Source organism: Pyxicephalus adspersus, chromosome 5 (genome assembly GCF_032062135.1).
Source record: "Pyxicephalus adspersus chromosome 5, UCB_Pads_2.0, whole genome shotgun sequence".
Classification (NCBI taxonomy): Eukaryota; Metazoa; Chordata; class Amphibia; order Anura; family Pyxicephalidae; genus Pyxicephalus; species Pyxicephalus adspersus.
This window is the reverse complement of record NC_092862.1, coordinates 131,418,368-131,436,547: the sequence shown is the minus strand read 5'-3', so window position 1 is coordinate 131,436,547 and position 18,180 is coordinate 131,418,368. Positions and strand designations below refer to the sequence as shown.

General features: G+C 39.4%; 1 protein-coding gene across 1 annotated transcript; it reads left to right on the top strand.

The window, feature by feature from the left end:
- The first annotated feature begins 4,976 nt into the window (after window positions 1-4,976).
- On the top strand, window positions 4,977-17,648 carry BMI1 (BMI1 proto-oncogene, polycomb ring finger). Its single transcript, XM_072412737.1, has 10 exons — window positions 4,977-5,436; window positions 9,844-9,993; window positions 11,828-11,924; window positions 12,062-12,117; window positions 12,203-12,253; window positions 12,591-12,699; window positions 12,787-12,832; window positions 14,198-14,296; window positions 14,657-14,737; window positions 15,646-17,648. Exons 2-10 carry the CDS (start codon window positions 9,882-9,884, stop codon window positions 15,976-15,978), a joined length of 984 nt encoding a protein of 327 aa, XP_072268838.1. The 5' UTR covers window positions 4,977-5,436; window positions 9,844-9,881; the 3' UTR covers window positions 15,979-17,648.
- The last annotated feature ends 532 nt before the right edge of the window (window positions 17,649-18,180 follow it).

The following is an 18,180-nucleotide window of genomic DNA, read 5'->3' as shown; positions in this document are numbered from 1 at the left end:
TATATATATATATATATATATATATATACACACACACACACACACCTATTTATGTACTGATCTCATTGTGTGCAATAGAATATTTTTTTAAGTAAAAATCAACAATTTGATTTCCATTTTAAGAAAATGTTGCATTAGTAAATGTGTACAACACCTTGTGTCTCATTTTACTTGAACCGTTGAGAAACATAAAATCCTTTATAGATAACAGGAAACAGAAATTGATTTAGATGTAATTTGATGTAAATATTCAATCTTAGTATGAATTTAAATAAATTACAAAAAACTGTGTGAATATTCTTATCTCCTTTGGTAAGGCATTCTCATGTTTTTTATACATTTACTGTGCAACATTTTCTTTTATTGAGGCTTAAAATAAATTATGCCTACAGACAGACATTCCATGTATACATCAAAGTCCTATATCATTCAATACATTTATTTCATTTCTGTCTATCTATCTATCTATCTTGCTATCTTTCTATCTATCTTTCATTTCTATCTATCAATCTATTTATCTCCTCTCATCCTTGTGTGCTATCACCAGTCTATGAAATAAACAGATCTGTCTATGCTTGTGTTGTTTAGTGTTATATATTTGTTTCTTTTTGTTGTTTTGGTTTTCCTCTTTTTTTTTTTTTTTTGTTATTATCCCATCATGTTGCTCCCCAGAAAGAAATGATTATACTTGTTACCAGAATTTTTTTTATTCGTGGAAGTGATGAATATATGTGTCCCCAAGTTGTCCACCTTTCCTGATATAATTCTTTATAGGTGTCCCCACAAGTTCATATTTCAAGTATGTGATGTGTGTCCCCAAGCCTCCTCTACTTGCAGTCAGTTGTGTGTTGTTTGGAGCAGTCCGTACGATTGGATCGGCAGCAGATGTTGCAGACATTCCAAGCACACAATGTCTGTGTGTGGAGCTCCTATTGGAGGTGTCATTATTTCCCGGCCATATTGTCCCTGTGTGTGTGTTTGCCCAGATCCCAGCTTACAATAGATCGCCTTGTTCCCTCTGCATATTGAACGGCCAGCGCTGAGCTGCTGCTGGGCTGCTGCTTCTGTCACCTCCTGCCAGTTCTGCTGCTGCATTTCTTGGCAGCTTGTGGCCTCTGCCAGGGAGGGAGACTTTTCATCTTGGCCCTGAGAACTCTGCAATTTCTGGGCTTCCCACAGAAACATTTACAAGTGCAAAACATGACCTGTAAGGCAAAGAACTTATCTTCAGTATTGTAGCCAAGTCAGCTACAATCCTAAAGGTGATATTATATCCATGGTCATCTCAGCTTTGTATTCACAATTCTAAATGTAACACAGCATGTGTATTACAGTTCTGTATAACAATCATTGTATCCACAATCATCTCAGCTTCATATTCACAATTCTCAATCTAAAATTGCAACTGTGATCATCTCAGCTTTATATTCACAATTCTAAATGTAACATTGCATCTGTGTTAATTCCAGCTTGTATTACAGCTCTGTATATTAATCATTGTATCCACAATCATGTCAGCCTTATATTCACAATTCTAAATTTAACATTGCAACTGTTTTACAGTTCTGTATAATAAACATTGTATCCACAATCATCTCAGCTTTATAGTCAAAACCCCATATGTAATATTGTATTTATAATCTTCCCAGCTTTTATTAACAATTCTAAATGTAACAATGTATCCACAATTATCCCAGATTTACAGTCGCAATCCTAAATGAATAATTCATAATCATCAAAATCTATACTAACAGTTCTATATGTGTAACCCTGTATACATGTAACATTGTATCCCTACAATCTGCATCTGCAATTCTATATATGTAACATTGTATCCATAATTACTCCAGCTTTATATCTACTATTCTAAATGTAACTTTGTATCCATCCTAGCTTTATATTCATACTTTTATATGTGTACCAGTATATCCAGAATCATCTGAGCTTTGTATTCACAATTCTATGTATGTGATGTGACCTCCATAATTCTATATTATAGTATCTGTGATTATCACAGCCATATTATATCTGTCATTCTGTAAGTGACAATATATCCAAAATCACCCCATCTTTATCATTATTATTCTATATATGTACCAGTGTTCCCATAATCAACAAAGTTTTATATCACTGTTCTGTATATGAAACATTGTATCCATAGTCATCCCAAGGTTATATCTGTGAGTCTATATATGTGGCATTGTATCCCTAAGCTTTAAATTTATAATCCTAAAGGTGACATTGTTGCTTTCAAAATCCCAGTTTTTATCTACAATTCTGTATACCGGTATGTGACATGCATAACCATCCCAGATTTATACTCTTAATTCTTTATCTAACATTGTAACTCTGATCATCATTGCTTCATATCAAATACATCTGCCCCATTGTGGCTCAGGAAAGGGTCATAGCGGTCAGTCTGGGGTTGTTCTGCTCTATCCTGCAATGCATCTTAAAGTCAGCACCGATTTATCGCACACAGATCATTTTATCTTCAGGAAACAATGTAACAATTTGCAGCTGGGGGGACCCAAATAATATCATTGCAGCTGATTCTATATTACAATGCAAAAGGTGCCTCTATCAACCAATCAGAATCATAGGAACTTATTAGAATGCGGTATGCCTTATTGTGATTGGTTACTAAGGAGTACCTGCACCCCTGGCACAAACTGAATGTGCCGTTTAATGAAATACAGAGTACAGCTGTACAAAAAATAATGGGATTTATGACATGGCTTTATTATTATATTACACATTTAATTATTCCCCACAGTCCAGAAACTATTTTTAAGCTGAGATCCACACCATAGACTTTTGGTAAATACCATACTCTCAGGATCTGTTTAGAGTTAGTAAATATGATAAGTATAACATGGTAGTAGTGCTGTACATTCATTTATTAGGTACATCTAGTAAGGGAGGTGGTGTGGTTACAGTCTGTCCTTTTATTAGGCACTGTAGGGACATTCTGCATAGTGTTATATTACAAGTGATCAGTGTATAGTTATATCCATAGTATGCTGGCTGTACTTACAGCTCTGCTCCATACAATACAATCTCTGTGTGTCTGTAGCGCTGTTGCTGTAGGTAATACGAGCTCACATTCTACATATAGAACTCTTCTTATTTTATTTTGTACTTACAGGTCGGTAGTATCAGTAATTCTCCAACAAATACAACAAGCACAACATGTATACTGCGCCACAGCCTATGGTGTGCACAGTATGGTCAGAGGGCAATTCATGTACAATATATTTTGTAGACATATCGGTGTATCTGTATTGCTGTGCTTTGTATAATGCTGTAACTTTAGTAAATAGGGTATGGATGAAGCGTTATGCACCCAATATGTACTAGGGGGTGATAGCAGTGTGTTTCTAGATTATTCTATAGCGCTCTATGCCTAGTATGTTCACAATCATTATAGCACTGCACCCCTAGTTTACAATGCAGGCTTTTAGCGCTGTATCCCTAGTATATATCATTGCAATATAGCGCTGTATCCCTAGTATGTAGTATAGCATCAAAGCCCTGTATGCCTAGTATATATATTTGTATTATAGCGCCTTATCTCTAGTATGTATCATTGTATTATAGCGCCCTATGCCCAGTAAGTTCTATATCATTATGCACTCCTAGTATATCAGCACTGCACTCCTAGTATGCGTTACAGGATTATAGCGCTGTGTCCCAAGATTATAATCATTAAAACGCTGCACCCCAGTATACTAAATCGGAATATAGCGCTTTATTCTCAACATGTTCTTTATCATTATAGCACTGCACCCCTAGTATACAATACAGGTTTATAGCTCTGTTTCCCTAGTATATACTATTGGATTATAGCGCTGTATGCCTGGTATATATCATTGGATTATAGGGCACTATCACTAGTATGTAGTATAGCATCATAGCGCTGTATGCCTAATATATATCATTTTATTATTGCGCTGTGTCCCTAGTATATACTATTGGATTATAGCACTGTATCCCTAGTATATATAATTGTATTATAGCGCTGTATCCCTAGTATGTAGTATATCATCATAGCGCTGTATATAGATTACATCCCCAATGTATACTATTAGATTATAGCGCTGTATCTTCAGTAAGCAATGTACGGTTTCTGAGTCCCTAGTAAATACAGAACAATTATAGCGCTCTACTAATGGTAAGTACAGAGCACACCACATGGTAATAGCGCTCTGCCCCTACTGCGTACAGTTTAACATGTCTGGAAAATATATCCCTAGTATATAGAATGTGGTTGGAACGCTATATACTCAGCATGTACTATAGTGTTGGAGCGCTTTACCCCTAGCATGTACTATGTGAATATAGCGCTGTTTCCCCAGCAATCACTGTGTGATTATAGCGCTGTGATTATAGCTATATACTAGTAAATATAGTATAGTTACAGTGTTGGTGTATATTAAATTGTCCACTTATCTCTTCTATTTCTGTTATAAAACCTCTCTATCTGTCCTTAGTAACTACCATAAGATCTGAGCGCTATCCCTCTGCACGTCTGTAGAATGATCGCTATATATTTGTATTTCTTTTTTGTTGCATTGTTGTATTAATGTTGCAGTTTGTTACATCTTTCTCAATGAGCTGTGTAATATATAGATCCGATATTTTGTATTAGTGATCTCTAAGAAAATCGTAATTTATATATTAATATGTGTGTGGTATAAAGCTTCCATGCTGTGTGCATTCCCTGTGCTGCCCCCCTTATACCCCCCATTATACCCCCCATTATACCCCATGTGCCAGGTCTAAGCCAAGCATTGCCCACCCTCAGATTATTTACCCCCAGCTCTCTTTATTTATCTTGTATTTGCCTCCCAAGCTGAGAGGGAAGAATGTATCTGAGTGCAGTGTGTGTACATTGAGAGTGCAGTGTGTACACTAATTCCCAGGCCGCCCTTAAGGAATGAGACCACGTGACGGCGCGGGGCGGGCGGACTCCGAGCCATTTTGGGGACGGTGTCAGTTTCCAGTGTGAGGCTCCAGTGAGCGGAGTGCCCGAGCAGCCCGGGAGAGGCAGCAAAGAAAAAAAAAAAAAGCAGCGGAGCGCGCGGAGGGATACGGGGCGGCTGGTGCGGCAGAAGCAGCGGCATCGGCTCCGGGCAGCAGCAAAGACAAAGCGCTGAGGATGATATAAATCAGCCCGGGTAGAAGAGGCGGGAGCGGCGGTCCGGTTCGGAGGAAAGGCGGAGGAGGAGGAGGAGGGGAAGGGGGGATCTCCCACCCCTTGCTGGCCTGGAGTAGGGGGAGAAATGAACGCAGTGCCCGCACTGACAGCGTCTGCAGATCGGCTCAAGATGGCCGCCCCTGGGCTGCTGCTCATCCGCTGAGCGCCCCCCCTCCCGACACTGCATTGTCCCCGGACCCCCCAGCAGCAGCAGCCACCCCGATCTGCACCCCACGGTATGTGCACCGTCCTAGGTGGGGGTGGGGATCTGGCGGAGAGGGAACCAGGGGGGTGTTTGTCTGCTGTACGTAAATAAAGAGGAGGGGGAGTGTGGGGGGGTGGGGTGCGGATGCTGGAATTTGCTAAAGGGGGTACGCAGGTAGATTCGGGGGTGCTGAGCTTGCTGGGTAGAGAAGAGAGCACGTGAGCGAGCAGAGGTGCCATCTTCTCGGCTGCCCAATCTGAGCCCTCTCTATGCATTCATGCCCCCACCTCTGCTGCTCCATGTCAGCCTGCCCCTCCCCCTTGCTCCATGTCAGACTTTTACACCCCACTTTGCCAGCTGTACCCCCCTGGTAGCATGGCATTGAAAGGAATGGAGCTGGTGGTGCCAATGTGCTCGTTATGTGCTTGGAGTAAGATAAATAATTCATGGGTCACTTGGCCACCTTTACTTGCTGGGTTGCATGTTCAGTGACAAGCAATTTTGTGTTGGTAAATGTGTGTATAAATATATATGGCTTTAATTGCATTGCAGCATGAGGAAGAAGCTTTACTATACATCCCTGTGCTGATATATTCCTAATATTGTGTGTACAGTTGTCATTTCATGTGCATCCTCCTCCTTTGTGCTCACTGCTTGGTTCAGCTCTGCTGCTGCTAGGGCTTCTTTGCTTGTGACAGTAAATCACAATTGCCAGAGTTGCTCACTGGCCTTTCCTGTTCAGATAAAAAAACCTTCCAGCAGTTTACAAAAATTCAGAGAAAAACCTCCCTGTTGTGTGAGCAGCCCCAGAGTGGCAGTGGGGTTACCGTGTGGTCACCCTGCCATGTTTCCATATACTTTGCATAATGACCCATAAAGGAACAGGAGGTCTGGAGGAGTGATCACTGGCAAGGAAAGTTGAAGGGGAAAACCTTGCTTCAGCTGTTGTTAGTTTTTGTATTTAGATACATGCTTGTATTGCTTATGGTTGTAGTTGCTGGTTGTATTTGTCGGGTACTGAGCACATTGCTCTGGTTGGAACTTCAGGTCCTGCTCTCAACTTTGTCTCCACTCTGTCCCCATGTGATTGTAGCTGTATTAGTCCACCTGGAACAACACAGTTGAGTCTTGTACATACTATTCTTTATTTGCTCTAACAGTTCATTATTCAGGGCTAAACTGCCAAGTCTACCCTTTTTTTCATGCTCCAAGAAGGAGGTAGACCTACAAGGCTTGTTGTTGGTTTTCCCATTGTGTCCAAAGGCTTCTTACAATAAAATACTGTTGTGTATTTACCGTGGATTGCTTTTTTATATCTTCTGCATATTTGTATTTTTTATCTGCTCAATATATTAAATGCAGTCCTTTCTTATCTGTAAATATGCAGCCTGGAAGCTCTGGAATATTGCTCAATAAACTAGCCGTGCCGTTTTCTATAGCAGGATCCCTGGCTGACAATAGCTGTATGCTCTGTTTGTATGTCAGTGATATATTTCATGGCTCTGTAACTCTCTGAACATTAACCCAATGTAGCCTGAACAGATTTATAGAGTCCTGGTTTCCTGCTTTATGCTTTTCCATACTGACAGGCCTGTAACAAAGGTTTTATACCAAGTGTCCCATTGTCACGTTTTATTTCTGCCCTGGTACTACCTGATAGTAAATGTTCTTTTACCTTTTAATAAATATCTGCTATAGGTACTGTTATTATTCTGTTGAGATCTAAGCTGTCTGCTCTGTAAATATGAAAAAATTCTAGGAAAAATGTGCTCTCATTGTTTCCAAATAGGATACCTTGAGATAACTGACAATGCCTAGATCACCTCCTAATGGCCAGATTAGGGTGATCACTATCTTTGGGATTGGAGGAAATTTGACAGATCAAAGAGATAAATCCATTGGCTTCCCTGTACAAAGCGAGTTTAAGAAAATAATAAAATGCCTCGGAGCAGTAGTTGGATTGTCAGTTAAACCCCTTCATGTTGTGTCTATGTGGGATAAATTCATACCTTGTGCGTAAATTTCTTCTATGTGACATGAAATTACAGGGATATAAGGTACAATGGTGTATTGTATTGGTGTGTTATTGTCTACTTTGATGCTGTTTGTAGATTCCTTTAATCTTTGAAAGTGTTATTGGAGTTTATTTGTCGCTGCCATTATTGTAAAGTGAGGACTTAGGTCCATATTATAATCATTGGAATATTGGACCTTTTTTGTACTCATCTCATTAGTGTCACCTTGAAGCCCTTCTGGTAATTAAGGATTGGTTGGGTTGGCATCCTGTTAGTTGTACCATGTGCCATGTAGAAGGTGGGCAGGCGGGTACTTTGCCTGGCCGAAAATTAACAACACAACTTCCTTTTAATTTCCCAGGGTGGGTTGTTTGCTAAAGTTGTTTTATCTAGGCTAAGTTTTCCTATGTATGCATATTTTCTTCAAAGTCTTCTATCTATCTATCTATCTATCTATCTATCTATCATCTATCTATCTATCTATCTATCTATCTATCTATCTATCATCTATCTATCTATCTATCTATCTATCATCTATCTATCTATCTATCTTACTCCTAAGCTATATATATTACTCCTAGTTTATTCTTGTATGTATGTTATAACATATCCATAAATAAATATATATATATATGGTTTACTCCTAAACTTTCCGTATATATATATATAGCTACTCCTAAGCTTTCCTTTATTTTAGTCTTACCCCTAAACTCTCCAGATATATAATGTAATCCTAGGCAATCCATCTTACTCCTAAATTAGCCGTATATATATCCTACTCCTAATATATGTCTATATAAAATTATATATATGAAATCCCCTGAAGGTATGATCACGACATTAAGATTCTAAACTATACAAACTCTTCTTCTTACCCAACCCTTCCTTTGCTCCTGAGTCTTTTATCTCCCGACTTTTGCTGTGTCACCTGCGAATATTGCTCTCTGAGTTTATAGAACACTTCAATAAAATACTTTTTTCGTTTGTAATAAGCAGATCGTACAAGTTCTGTTCGTGTCGGCTCTACATGCGTTTAATTAATTATTTTTTTAAGTATCGACCCCCTGGACTGTGGGGTCAGTACTGACCGGCTGTCCCTTTGGGGGTCACATTGTCCTCTTTATACCCAGCTGTTCAGAGCTCCATACAGTTGTCAGGTGTAGTGTGCATACAGAGGAGGGGGTTCAGCAAATTTCAAGCCACTTTGTTTGCTGCGGTTGGTTATTTCTTTAATCGCACAAATCCTTTGCTGTTTTCTTGGATAAAATAAACGAGCAGGGGGTATTGGGGGTTGGATGTAGGATCACCCCTGTTCCTGGTGTATAGTGGGAGGGTGGAGGCAGTGTGTGACCCCCGGCTCTCCTTCCTTCCCTCCCTCTCAGCTCTTTGTCTGTTCCCTGAACTGTACTGGGCGCCTCTTAGTTTTCTGCTCCTTCTCTGCTCCCCCACCCGCCCCCTGCACTTCAGATCTCTGTGTGATGTTTGTTCCTCTGGATCTCTGCATGTATTCCTGGAAAGGTCTCCTCTCTGATCCCTTTAGCTGAAATTTAGGAGACGATCTATTTATTCCTGCTGCTTTTATTGGCCTGTTTGGGGATCCACTGACATAGTTTGACTGCTGACTTCTAGATGAGCCCAATAAATGCTGTAGGTAGGTAGGTAGGTAGGTAGGTGAATGATTTATATTTGCACAGCATGCAAATGAAAATGGTCAAATTGCATTGCCCCCCTTTCTCTACAGGTACGTGCCCCTAGCACCCCTGTGTGCCACCACGCCTGGGTTTCCAGGAGGTGGCAGGATGCCAAGTGTAAGTGTAGGTTGCCATAGTAACGGGAGGATTGCAGCTTGGGCACCAGCACTACAACGTGCTCCTTCCATCGTGTATATAGTCTGGCTGGCAGCTCCCTGTGTGATCCATCCCTGACCCCCCCCCGTGCCATGTCTGCACCCGGGTTCATGTCTTTCTTCCCCTCTTGCCTTACTGTCATCACCTTCTAGCTTATAGGGGACTCAGGGGCCCCAATATCTGCTGCCTACGATCTAGATGCGATTAATTTGTGCACTCGCAAATTCCCTAAAATGTGCAATCTTAATTGCAAAGAAAAATGTGTTTCCGCTTTGTAAATTAATATTACCCATTTTCATAGTTTTATTGATGTCTGATTGTATACTATGAATAAAAGAGTTCTCATATCATTTGCTATATATTTATTATTTGCTATATATTTACTATTTTTCTATACCATTCGCTATTTGTCGGGTGTATGTGACACAATGCGACAATTATAATCGTCTCCCCTAGTTAAAGTCTTGTTTAGGTCGCAGGGTTTATCCCACAATTTCTTTATTGTCTGGATGCGATTTGATAAATAAATCTTCTCGATTGATACATGGGGTGAATTATTGACTGTGTTTCTTGCAGAGATTTTGAGAGAGAGAAAGCCTTTCCATAGAGCAATCATGCATCGGACGACCAGGATCAAAATTACGGAGCTGAACCCTCATCTCATGTGTGTTCTCTGCGGAGGATATTTCATAGATGCCACGACCATCATTGAGTGTCTTCATTCATGTAAGTAGCAAGCTTTCCTCTAGAGATGAAATATAGAAGCTGCTGGTTGGAGGGAGCTTGTAAAACATTTGCCTACTCAAACTTAAAAAGGATATTAATATGGGCAACTTCCCCTGTGTTCCCCCAATACACTACATCCTGGTTGTTGTGTTGCTATTCTAGCATTGTTTGAAATGATTGCAATGGATTTTACCCAGACTGGTTCTGCTGCTGCCCAGGTCCAACTCATTGTAGAGAGATGAATAAGTGGATGATGGGTTTCAATGGGTTGATCTACTAAACCAGTACATCGTTCACCAAATCATGTGCAAAGCAATTACAATAAATTCGGATTTTAAACTGTGATTGATGTGAATGCAGCTTCAACAAGCCATCTGATAAGAACATGTACGACTTTATTATGGCACGGAGTAAATCAAACCTAGAGAATAGTTGGTTCGTCAAAGCAGATGTAAAGTCAGCATTTATTAAATGAAAAAATAGGGGTCACTATAGTTGAAGAATTGGAATCTGAAGTCCTTGTTCTCCTGCTCCAAAGACTGTGTTTTGTATCACCGCTGATGAATATTGTCCTCTCTATTCTAACATATATTAGTGTGCATATTGTGTACAAATCTAGAAGAGGAGGCTGTTTATGTCCTGTACCTCAGATGGGGGGTTTGTGAATTTATTTTGGAACCATCTCCAGAACTAAAGGAGTACAGATTTCACTTGCTGAATGTCCTCTCTATAAAGCAAATAAAGATGCGCTAATTCCAATGCTATAAACATCAGCAAAGCGATCCTGTTTATTTTTGTTTGATTTGTTAGTTTTTTTGTGTTTTATTCTAATTAAATGTATAGTGTTCACTTTATTCACTATAGTAAATGAACTACTAGATTCATAAGAGTGTCTGTATTTCTTTGGCGAATTAGTCAACGTGTTCTGCTTTTGTATGATCTGTTTTGCTTTGTTCTGCACATAGAAATATTTATATTTGGTAAAATATTTGTGCCCTCTGGGTATTCATGGTTAATATATTTTGAGTGCCTATCCATCTACCTTATTAGATCATCTACCTTCTATTAATGCGTATTTGTGTAACTATGGATGCTATTTGTGTTGGCATATCTATACATCTACTTTTTTATTTCACGTCTATATATCTGCTTTTCTTTCTAACATTTACCCGTCTCTTTCTATAACTGCCATTTGTGTATTTGTTACTGTTAGTCTATCTTTTCCTCTTTCTAGGCCTCTTTCTCTCTTTTGGGTAATAGTTTTGTTTTGTTTGTTACTGTTTGATGTAAAGATAGACAAACTTTAATAAATATAAAAACTTCAATTAATATACATATATTAATCAGATTATAAGATGGTAAACTAAGTGGAGTTGTGTTCACATTAAATACCAAATTGTGTGCTGGAAAAAAATCTTCTTTCTAATCTGATTCCCTTAAGGTTTGATATTCATAGTTATGATATTCATCTTATTCAGTAATAATTATTCAGATGAACAGCTCCTCTTTTACCTTCTTCATTATATTAACCCCAAATTCTACCTAAAGTATAGGGTATTTTACATTATAACTTTCATAAAATAGAAAATTAGATTGCTTATTTATGAAATATTTTGCTGTTGTTAGCCCATTTAGCTGAACTAGAGATATCACACATGTGAATCCCTCTCTGGCATCACTACTTGATAGTGTTCTTGCAAGTTTTGTAGGCCCCACCCCTGTAATCTGAAGGGCTCTTTTGTATGTTGGTGAATATTGTGGGCGATTATAGAAATGTATGTGTCTTCCCTTGCACACTAATCAGTGACCATTCGCATTTCTGTTCTTTGTACAGTTTGTAAGACCTGCATTGTGCATTATCTGGAGACCAGCAAATATTGCCCCATTTGTGAAGTTCAGGTGCACAAGACCAGACCCCTACTGAATATCAGGTAGGTGTCCCTGTCTGAGGAAGGTGCCCCTTCCCTTGCTTTCCTTTGGGTATGTTCCTATGGCAGCCACGGTCAAAGTCCTCTCTTATGTAGCAGGCCTGTCACTGAGCTTGTTCCTCCCTCTTGTTTCTTTACAGGGCAGACAAAACCCTTCAAGACATTGTCTACAAGCTAGTACCCGGGCTGTTTAAAAGTAAGTATGACATATCAATTTCTTGGGGTGCATGACACGACCTGAACAACCCTAAACCCTAAACTAAATTTCTGCTCTCTTGCAGATGAAATGAAACGTCGCAGAGACTTCTATGCAGATCACCCTACTGCAGCTGGTAAGTTGAACAGGACAGGTTCACTTTGGGGCTATTCTTTTTTTCTGCACTGTTCACCAAGTTGTTATATTTGTTCTGAAAACACAAAATTCATTTTTCCCAATGGCATTGCTTTCATAGTTAAAGGGGACCTGTTATAAAATAAACAGTCCCAGCGGTGCCATACTGTTTATTGATCTGTAGTAGATTCATTTTTAATGTTGTACAGCTGTTGACTTTTTATTACTCATTACTCGTCAGTGGCAGCAACAATTTTGATCTTTTCCTATGCCACTTTATTCTCCATCGTCCTTTACATATGAGTCCTTTACAATTATATTTGTTTCCATTTATTTAGCTGCAAATGGCTCCAATGAAGATCGGGGGGAGGTGGCAGATGAAGACAAAAGGATCATTACAGACGATGAGATTATCAGTTTATCCATCGAGTTCTTTGACCAGAACAGGTAAATTAATAAGATAATGGCTCTGTATCGTGATATAAAATATGCAGATTTAGGTGAAAGTGTCTTAATGCTTTCTGTGTTTTTCAGGATTGATCGTAAAGGAAACAGAGACAAGGATAAATCAAAAGAAGAGGTAAATATCTTCTGATCCTATATTGGGTGGTAGAGACTGAAACATGGGCATGTAAGCGTTAATAGATCGGGATATTATTATTAAATTATTATTAAACAGGATTTATATGGCGCCAACATATTACGCAGCGCTGTACAGATATATGTGGTTTTCCTGATGGTTCAGTTTGCTCTGCTGCAAAGTAACCGAATAATAAACCCCTAAATAGTACAATATCTCAAATATACATGAAGTGTTACTACGTACACACGTCAGATTTTTATCGCCCGATAATCGGCATCGGGCGAAAATCTGCCGTGTGTACAGTCGGTGTCGTCCATCGTCCGGACGACCGACCTGCCGGATCCACGGACGATGGAAGGGAAGGGGAGAGCGCGCAGCAGGGTGCCGCTCCGTCGCTCTCCCCCCTCCCCTCTCCATTATTCCAGCATATTATATGATTATTCCAGCATATTATATGATTATTCCAGCATATTATATGATTGTAAGCACTTTGATGCAATACTTTCAATTAATCATTTTCTCGCTGACGTTTACATTTTGAACTGATACAAAGTAACAATGATTGAGAGATGCAACAATGTACCCAATGGTCTGTGGGTTCAGATACCGTTAATAATTGTTACAGTGTTTCTTATGATATATATGATAATTATAGGAGAAGGAGCTCTATGTGGAATACCATGAATATATTAATTGTATAAAAAGCAAATACTACATTGGATCACCCCGAGTATATTCTTACTATAGCATAGAGATCCCATTGTACTGGCATTATATTACCCTCTGCCCCTGACATTGTAACAAGTTCATTGCCAAGGTTTCTATAGTTGGCTTTTTGCAATTAGCCAAATACCAATACGATACTTGTAATTGTTTCTGCTGTAGAGGATTGATATAAAAGACGTTAAAGGAGAATAGTACAGGCAGCCGCTGTTTTTTCCTTTGTGACAGGTTCTCTTTGAGATGTAGAGATGATTTGGGTATGTAGCTGCATGCTTTTGCCTGCTGCCTGTTACATATTGCCCATTGAGCCAATGCTTATTAGCTGCTACCCACTGAGCCACCTTCCACATAGATGAGATTTATACTGATGTTACAGAATAAGTTCACTAAACAGATCGAGGTTAAGTGTGAGCTAAGTGTTTGTTAGTGAGTAAGATGATTCTGTGTTTGTGTGTGTAAGTGAATAGGTTGCGAGACAAATACAATATATTTGTACTTTGGGTATGACAGTCTCTCCTTTGTAAGATAGAAAGCGTATCCTGTTTTTGTGGCTGTACTGCTATAGGAGCTTGGTATGCTAGGAATAAAGTAGCTGATCGGGCAGAAATTGATGATCGATGTGTGTATTGTCCGTTTCAGGCCAATGACAAAAGGTACCTGCGCTGTCCTGCTGCGATGACTGTGATGCATCTGCGGAAATTCCTGCGAAGTAAAATGGATATTCCCAATAACTTCCAGGTAAATATGGAAATACAATATATTAAAAAATATACATTGCATGTTATTTTTGAAAAGTCGCCACTTGTGTTATTCTGTCCATAAGTAAATACATGGATATTTCCTGTGTATATGTGTCACTTATGTAATATTATAATGTAGAAACGATTGAAACAAAAATATACATTACATTGTCGGGTGCTGTGAGAATTTGAAGGATTTAAGTTGCTAGAAGGGGCCTCTTGTATCTGAGCCCCATAATTGTATAGGCCATATAAAGTATAGCTTGCAGCTGTGTTGGGATAGAACCCGGGGGTGGAAGGGTTAACACATTCCTGTGATTTTACCAGCGACCTGAGTTGTATTTGTATTTGCTGGCAGATCGATGTGATGTATGAAGAGGAGCCTCTGAAAGACTATTACACGTTAATGGACATCGCATACATCTACACATGGAGGAGGGTGAGCATCTGCTACTGTGCAGGGACTGGTTCTGCCTATTCCCATTGACACCTAGACTGGTCATGTGACATAGAGGGAACATGACCACTTTTTTTTGGGGGGGTGGTGGGTTGTTAGGCTCCTATTCTGGTAAATCAGACACATGGAAGCATTTAAATATTTAGAAGCTGTGTTTGGCCAATCCACTGTAATAGAAAAATCCAAACTCCTGCTGAAGTGGACACATTCTGGTGTGTTAATCATGGAAGGAAGGGGTTAAGTAGATGTAGTCTGTGATTTATTAGGTCCTACTTTAAAAATATAGAGACTGCAATTGCTGACCATACAAGCTCTCTAGCTGTCATATCGATCCAATGGCTTCAGTTCAGTCTTGGTTACTGACCCAGATAAATTAGGCAGTTCAGGGGTTAAATTTGACATTGATTACCATGCTTCGTGCAGCGACTCAAATTGGAAGCCACCGACAACCAGACAGCTAGCCTCTTCAGAAGTATTACACTCAATGCAGGTTTATTTAGGAACCGCAATGGCTGTGCTTTCAATATATACAAGATCAGAGTGTCATCCTTATCCTTGGTTAGACTGTCTAACTTTAGTACCTGTTGGGGTCAATGATGATAGGAGCTAAGGAAGGGTGCCATGGTATGTCCCCTGGGCACTTTCCTTCAGGGTGGAGTTATTATTATTATTATTGTTATTAATAAACAGGATTTATATAGCGCCAACATTTTATGCAGCGCTGTACATTAAATAGGGTTTGCAAATGACAGACGATTACAGACAGTAGCACAGGAGGAGGATAGGACCTTGCCCTTAAGAGCTTACAATCTAGGAGGTTTGGGGAGTTATCTTTTTGGTTTTGTTAGTGGGGTGTACTAGTTGGCTCTGACCTGTGTCTTTTCCCATAGAATGGGCCTCTTCCTTTGAAGTACCGTGTGAGACCCACTTGTAAAAGGATGAAGATCAGCCACCCTGCCGACAGAATGAACAACATCAGCGGGGACCTGGAAAGTGACTCTGGCAGCGACAAAGCAGGGAGCCCCGCGGGGGTGGTACCTTCTACTTCAGCCTGTATGCCAAACCCTAACACCCCCATACAGTCGCCCCACCCCCAGTTCCCCCATATCTCCACCACCATCAATGGGACCAGCTCCACTCCCAACAACAACCACCAGAACCCCTTCACCAACAGAGCCAGGAAAATGTCCCTTAATGGTTCATCTGCAACATCATCCGGGTGAAGAAGAACTTCTAGGGGCCACACCAGTAGAGACCAGCAAACACAACTAGGATCTTCATACCATTACAAGCTTTATAGATGCTAGTATCCTGTGACTCTCCCAATCGCTTATTATTTTCTAGTGAAACCTCCACATGGCCATGGAACCCAGTCAGGGTGGTGATTTTAGCTGGATATTTGGTTTCAAGGATTAAAAAAACTTTCATGTTGGAATGGAATATGGAACCTATTGGGGACAAGCTGGATATACAGCGGTTGACTAAGTGGATTTAATTATGGACCTGGATAGTCACCGTTGAGGAGAAGGTGACCCCTGTTGTGGATATAAGTTGGCCCTTGAAGAAGGTTGTGGTTATCTCTGGGAGCCCACCTTGGACCCTTTGGTTGGAAGCTCCGATTTGGGAAATTTTACCCTGGAAATTACAATATTCTGGATGTATTATAAAGACATGGCACACAGCAAGTATCTTTGGTTTGGAGTCGGGACGACCTTGGATGTTTCCTTATCTCCAAACTATCCTCACCACAAGCCTTTTTTTATTTTTATTTTTTTGTAATTATAAATTTATTCTGTGGACCTATAGAAAGCTTTTTCTTGTCATCTTCTCAAATCTAAGTGCTTTATCATCCAACAGAAAGGAATTACATAGACTGTTCTATGTAGCCATTTCACTGTGAATAGTGATTTATTGTGTTGGCCTTCTCTTTTTTTCTGCATTGTTGTAGGACCCCTTTGCTGCCAGAAGGAGGGGGGTTGGGGGGTCAACTACTCTTTATGTCCCACCCATCTGGCGTCAAAGGGGACATGTGCTGCTGCACAGAATCGATCAAAGTTAGATAAACTTTCATTTTTTTACAATCTTTTTTGTCTAAAAAAAAAAAAAGGAAAAAAAAAAAAAACAAGAAAAAAGCGGGTACTACCGTTTATTTTACTGACTTGTTTAAGTGATTCGCTTTTGTAAGAATCAGTTGGCATTATGCTGGTTGTAAAATGCCATATTGGTATATTGACATAACAGGAAGACAGTATTGTATGATATATTTATAAATACTATAATGAAGATTTTTTTTGTGTTTTCATGCACACATAAAAAAAAGATTGTTAAACTTTTCAAAAGTCTATTCAGTTGTCCAGCTGCAAATAGCACATGTTTTAACATCTCCAGTTTTTTAATTATTGTTTTATTTTTTTTTATTTTTTGGTTAAGTGGTTACCCATTAACCCTTTGCCACCCGTTGTGATACTATGTATAAATGGTACTGCGTTTGAGTGTGACTAGGGAATATCATGTGTGTGGATAAGGGCCAACAGAACGCAGCTTTGGTCACTGGACCGTCTTGGCTAAATTGTTTGCTCTGCAGAAATAAAAGCCCATGTTCAGGCAGATGATGGTCATGTCTAATTTATGCAATGGCTAGCTGAGAGCAGACAGACACGCCAGGAATCATTTAAGTAGCCCGCACTTTTTTTTGTTTTATAATTTTATCTGTTTGCCCTTTTCTTACCCCTTCTTCCCCTACACACACTTTTATTCTTTAAGAAGAAATAATGTTTTGTATTGAAAGGAAAACAAACGTGGCTAATCATTTCATTGTCTCCAGTCTGCAAAGGAAGCACAAATCTATGGCTTTGTCTTGCTTATAGTCATTAAATCATTACTTTTGCATATATTTCCCTGGCTGTTCTTGTTTTATTTGATCTATGTCCAAGTTTTCTTCAAGAGTGCACTAAGTGGGAGAGTTAATTATGTTTCTTTAGTCATATTATTGTTTTTTTTTTTTTCATTTCGTATTGTGTTTTTATTGTGAGGATGTGGGGTTGCTGAGAGGTAACAAACCCCTGCCTTTTCTGCAGTTATGTAATCAACTAATAATATTATCTATTACACAACAAATATAGAGCAGATTTCTCAACCTTCATAGGTTGCTCGAGCAATGAGAATTTTCAAGTTTCACTGACATCAGTGGTCTTTTTGGCCTTCTGTAAGGATGACATTCTTCCCACTGGCCCGCAAAGTAAGAGACATTCTTCTACCGACCCACCCCACAAATGTCGATAAATACTGATATATACATTTTAGCAATTGTTTTTGCTAAAATTGTCATGTCATAAAATTTGATACATATATATACATCGTCTTTATTCGGAAACGTGAAGGTCTTTTTAAACTTTGTTTTTACCAAGGTCAAACTACTACTACTT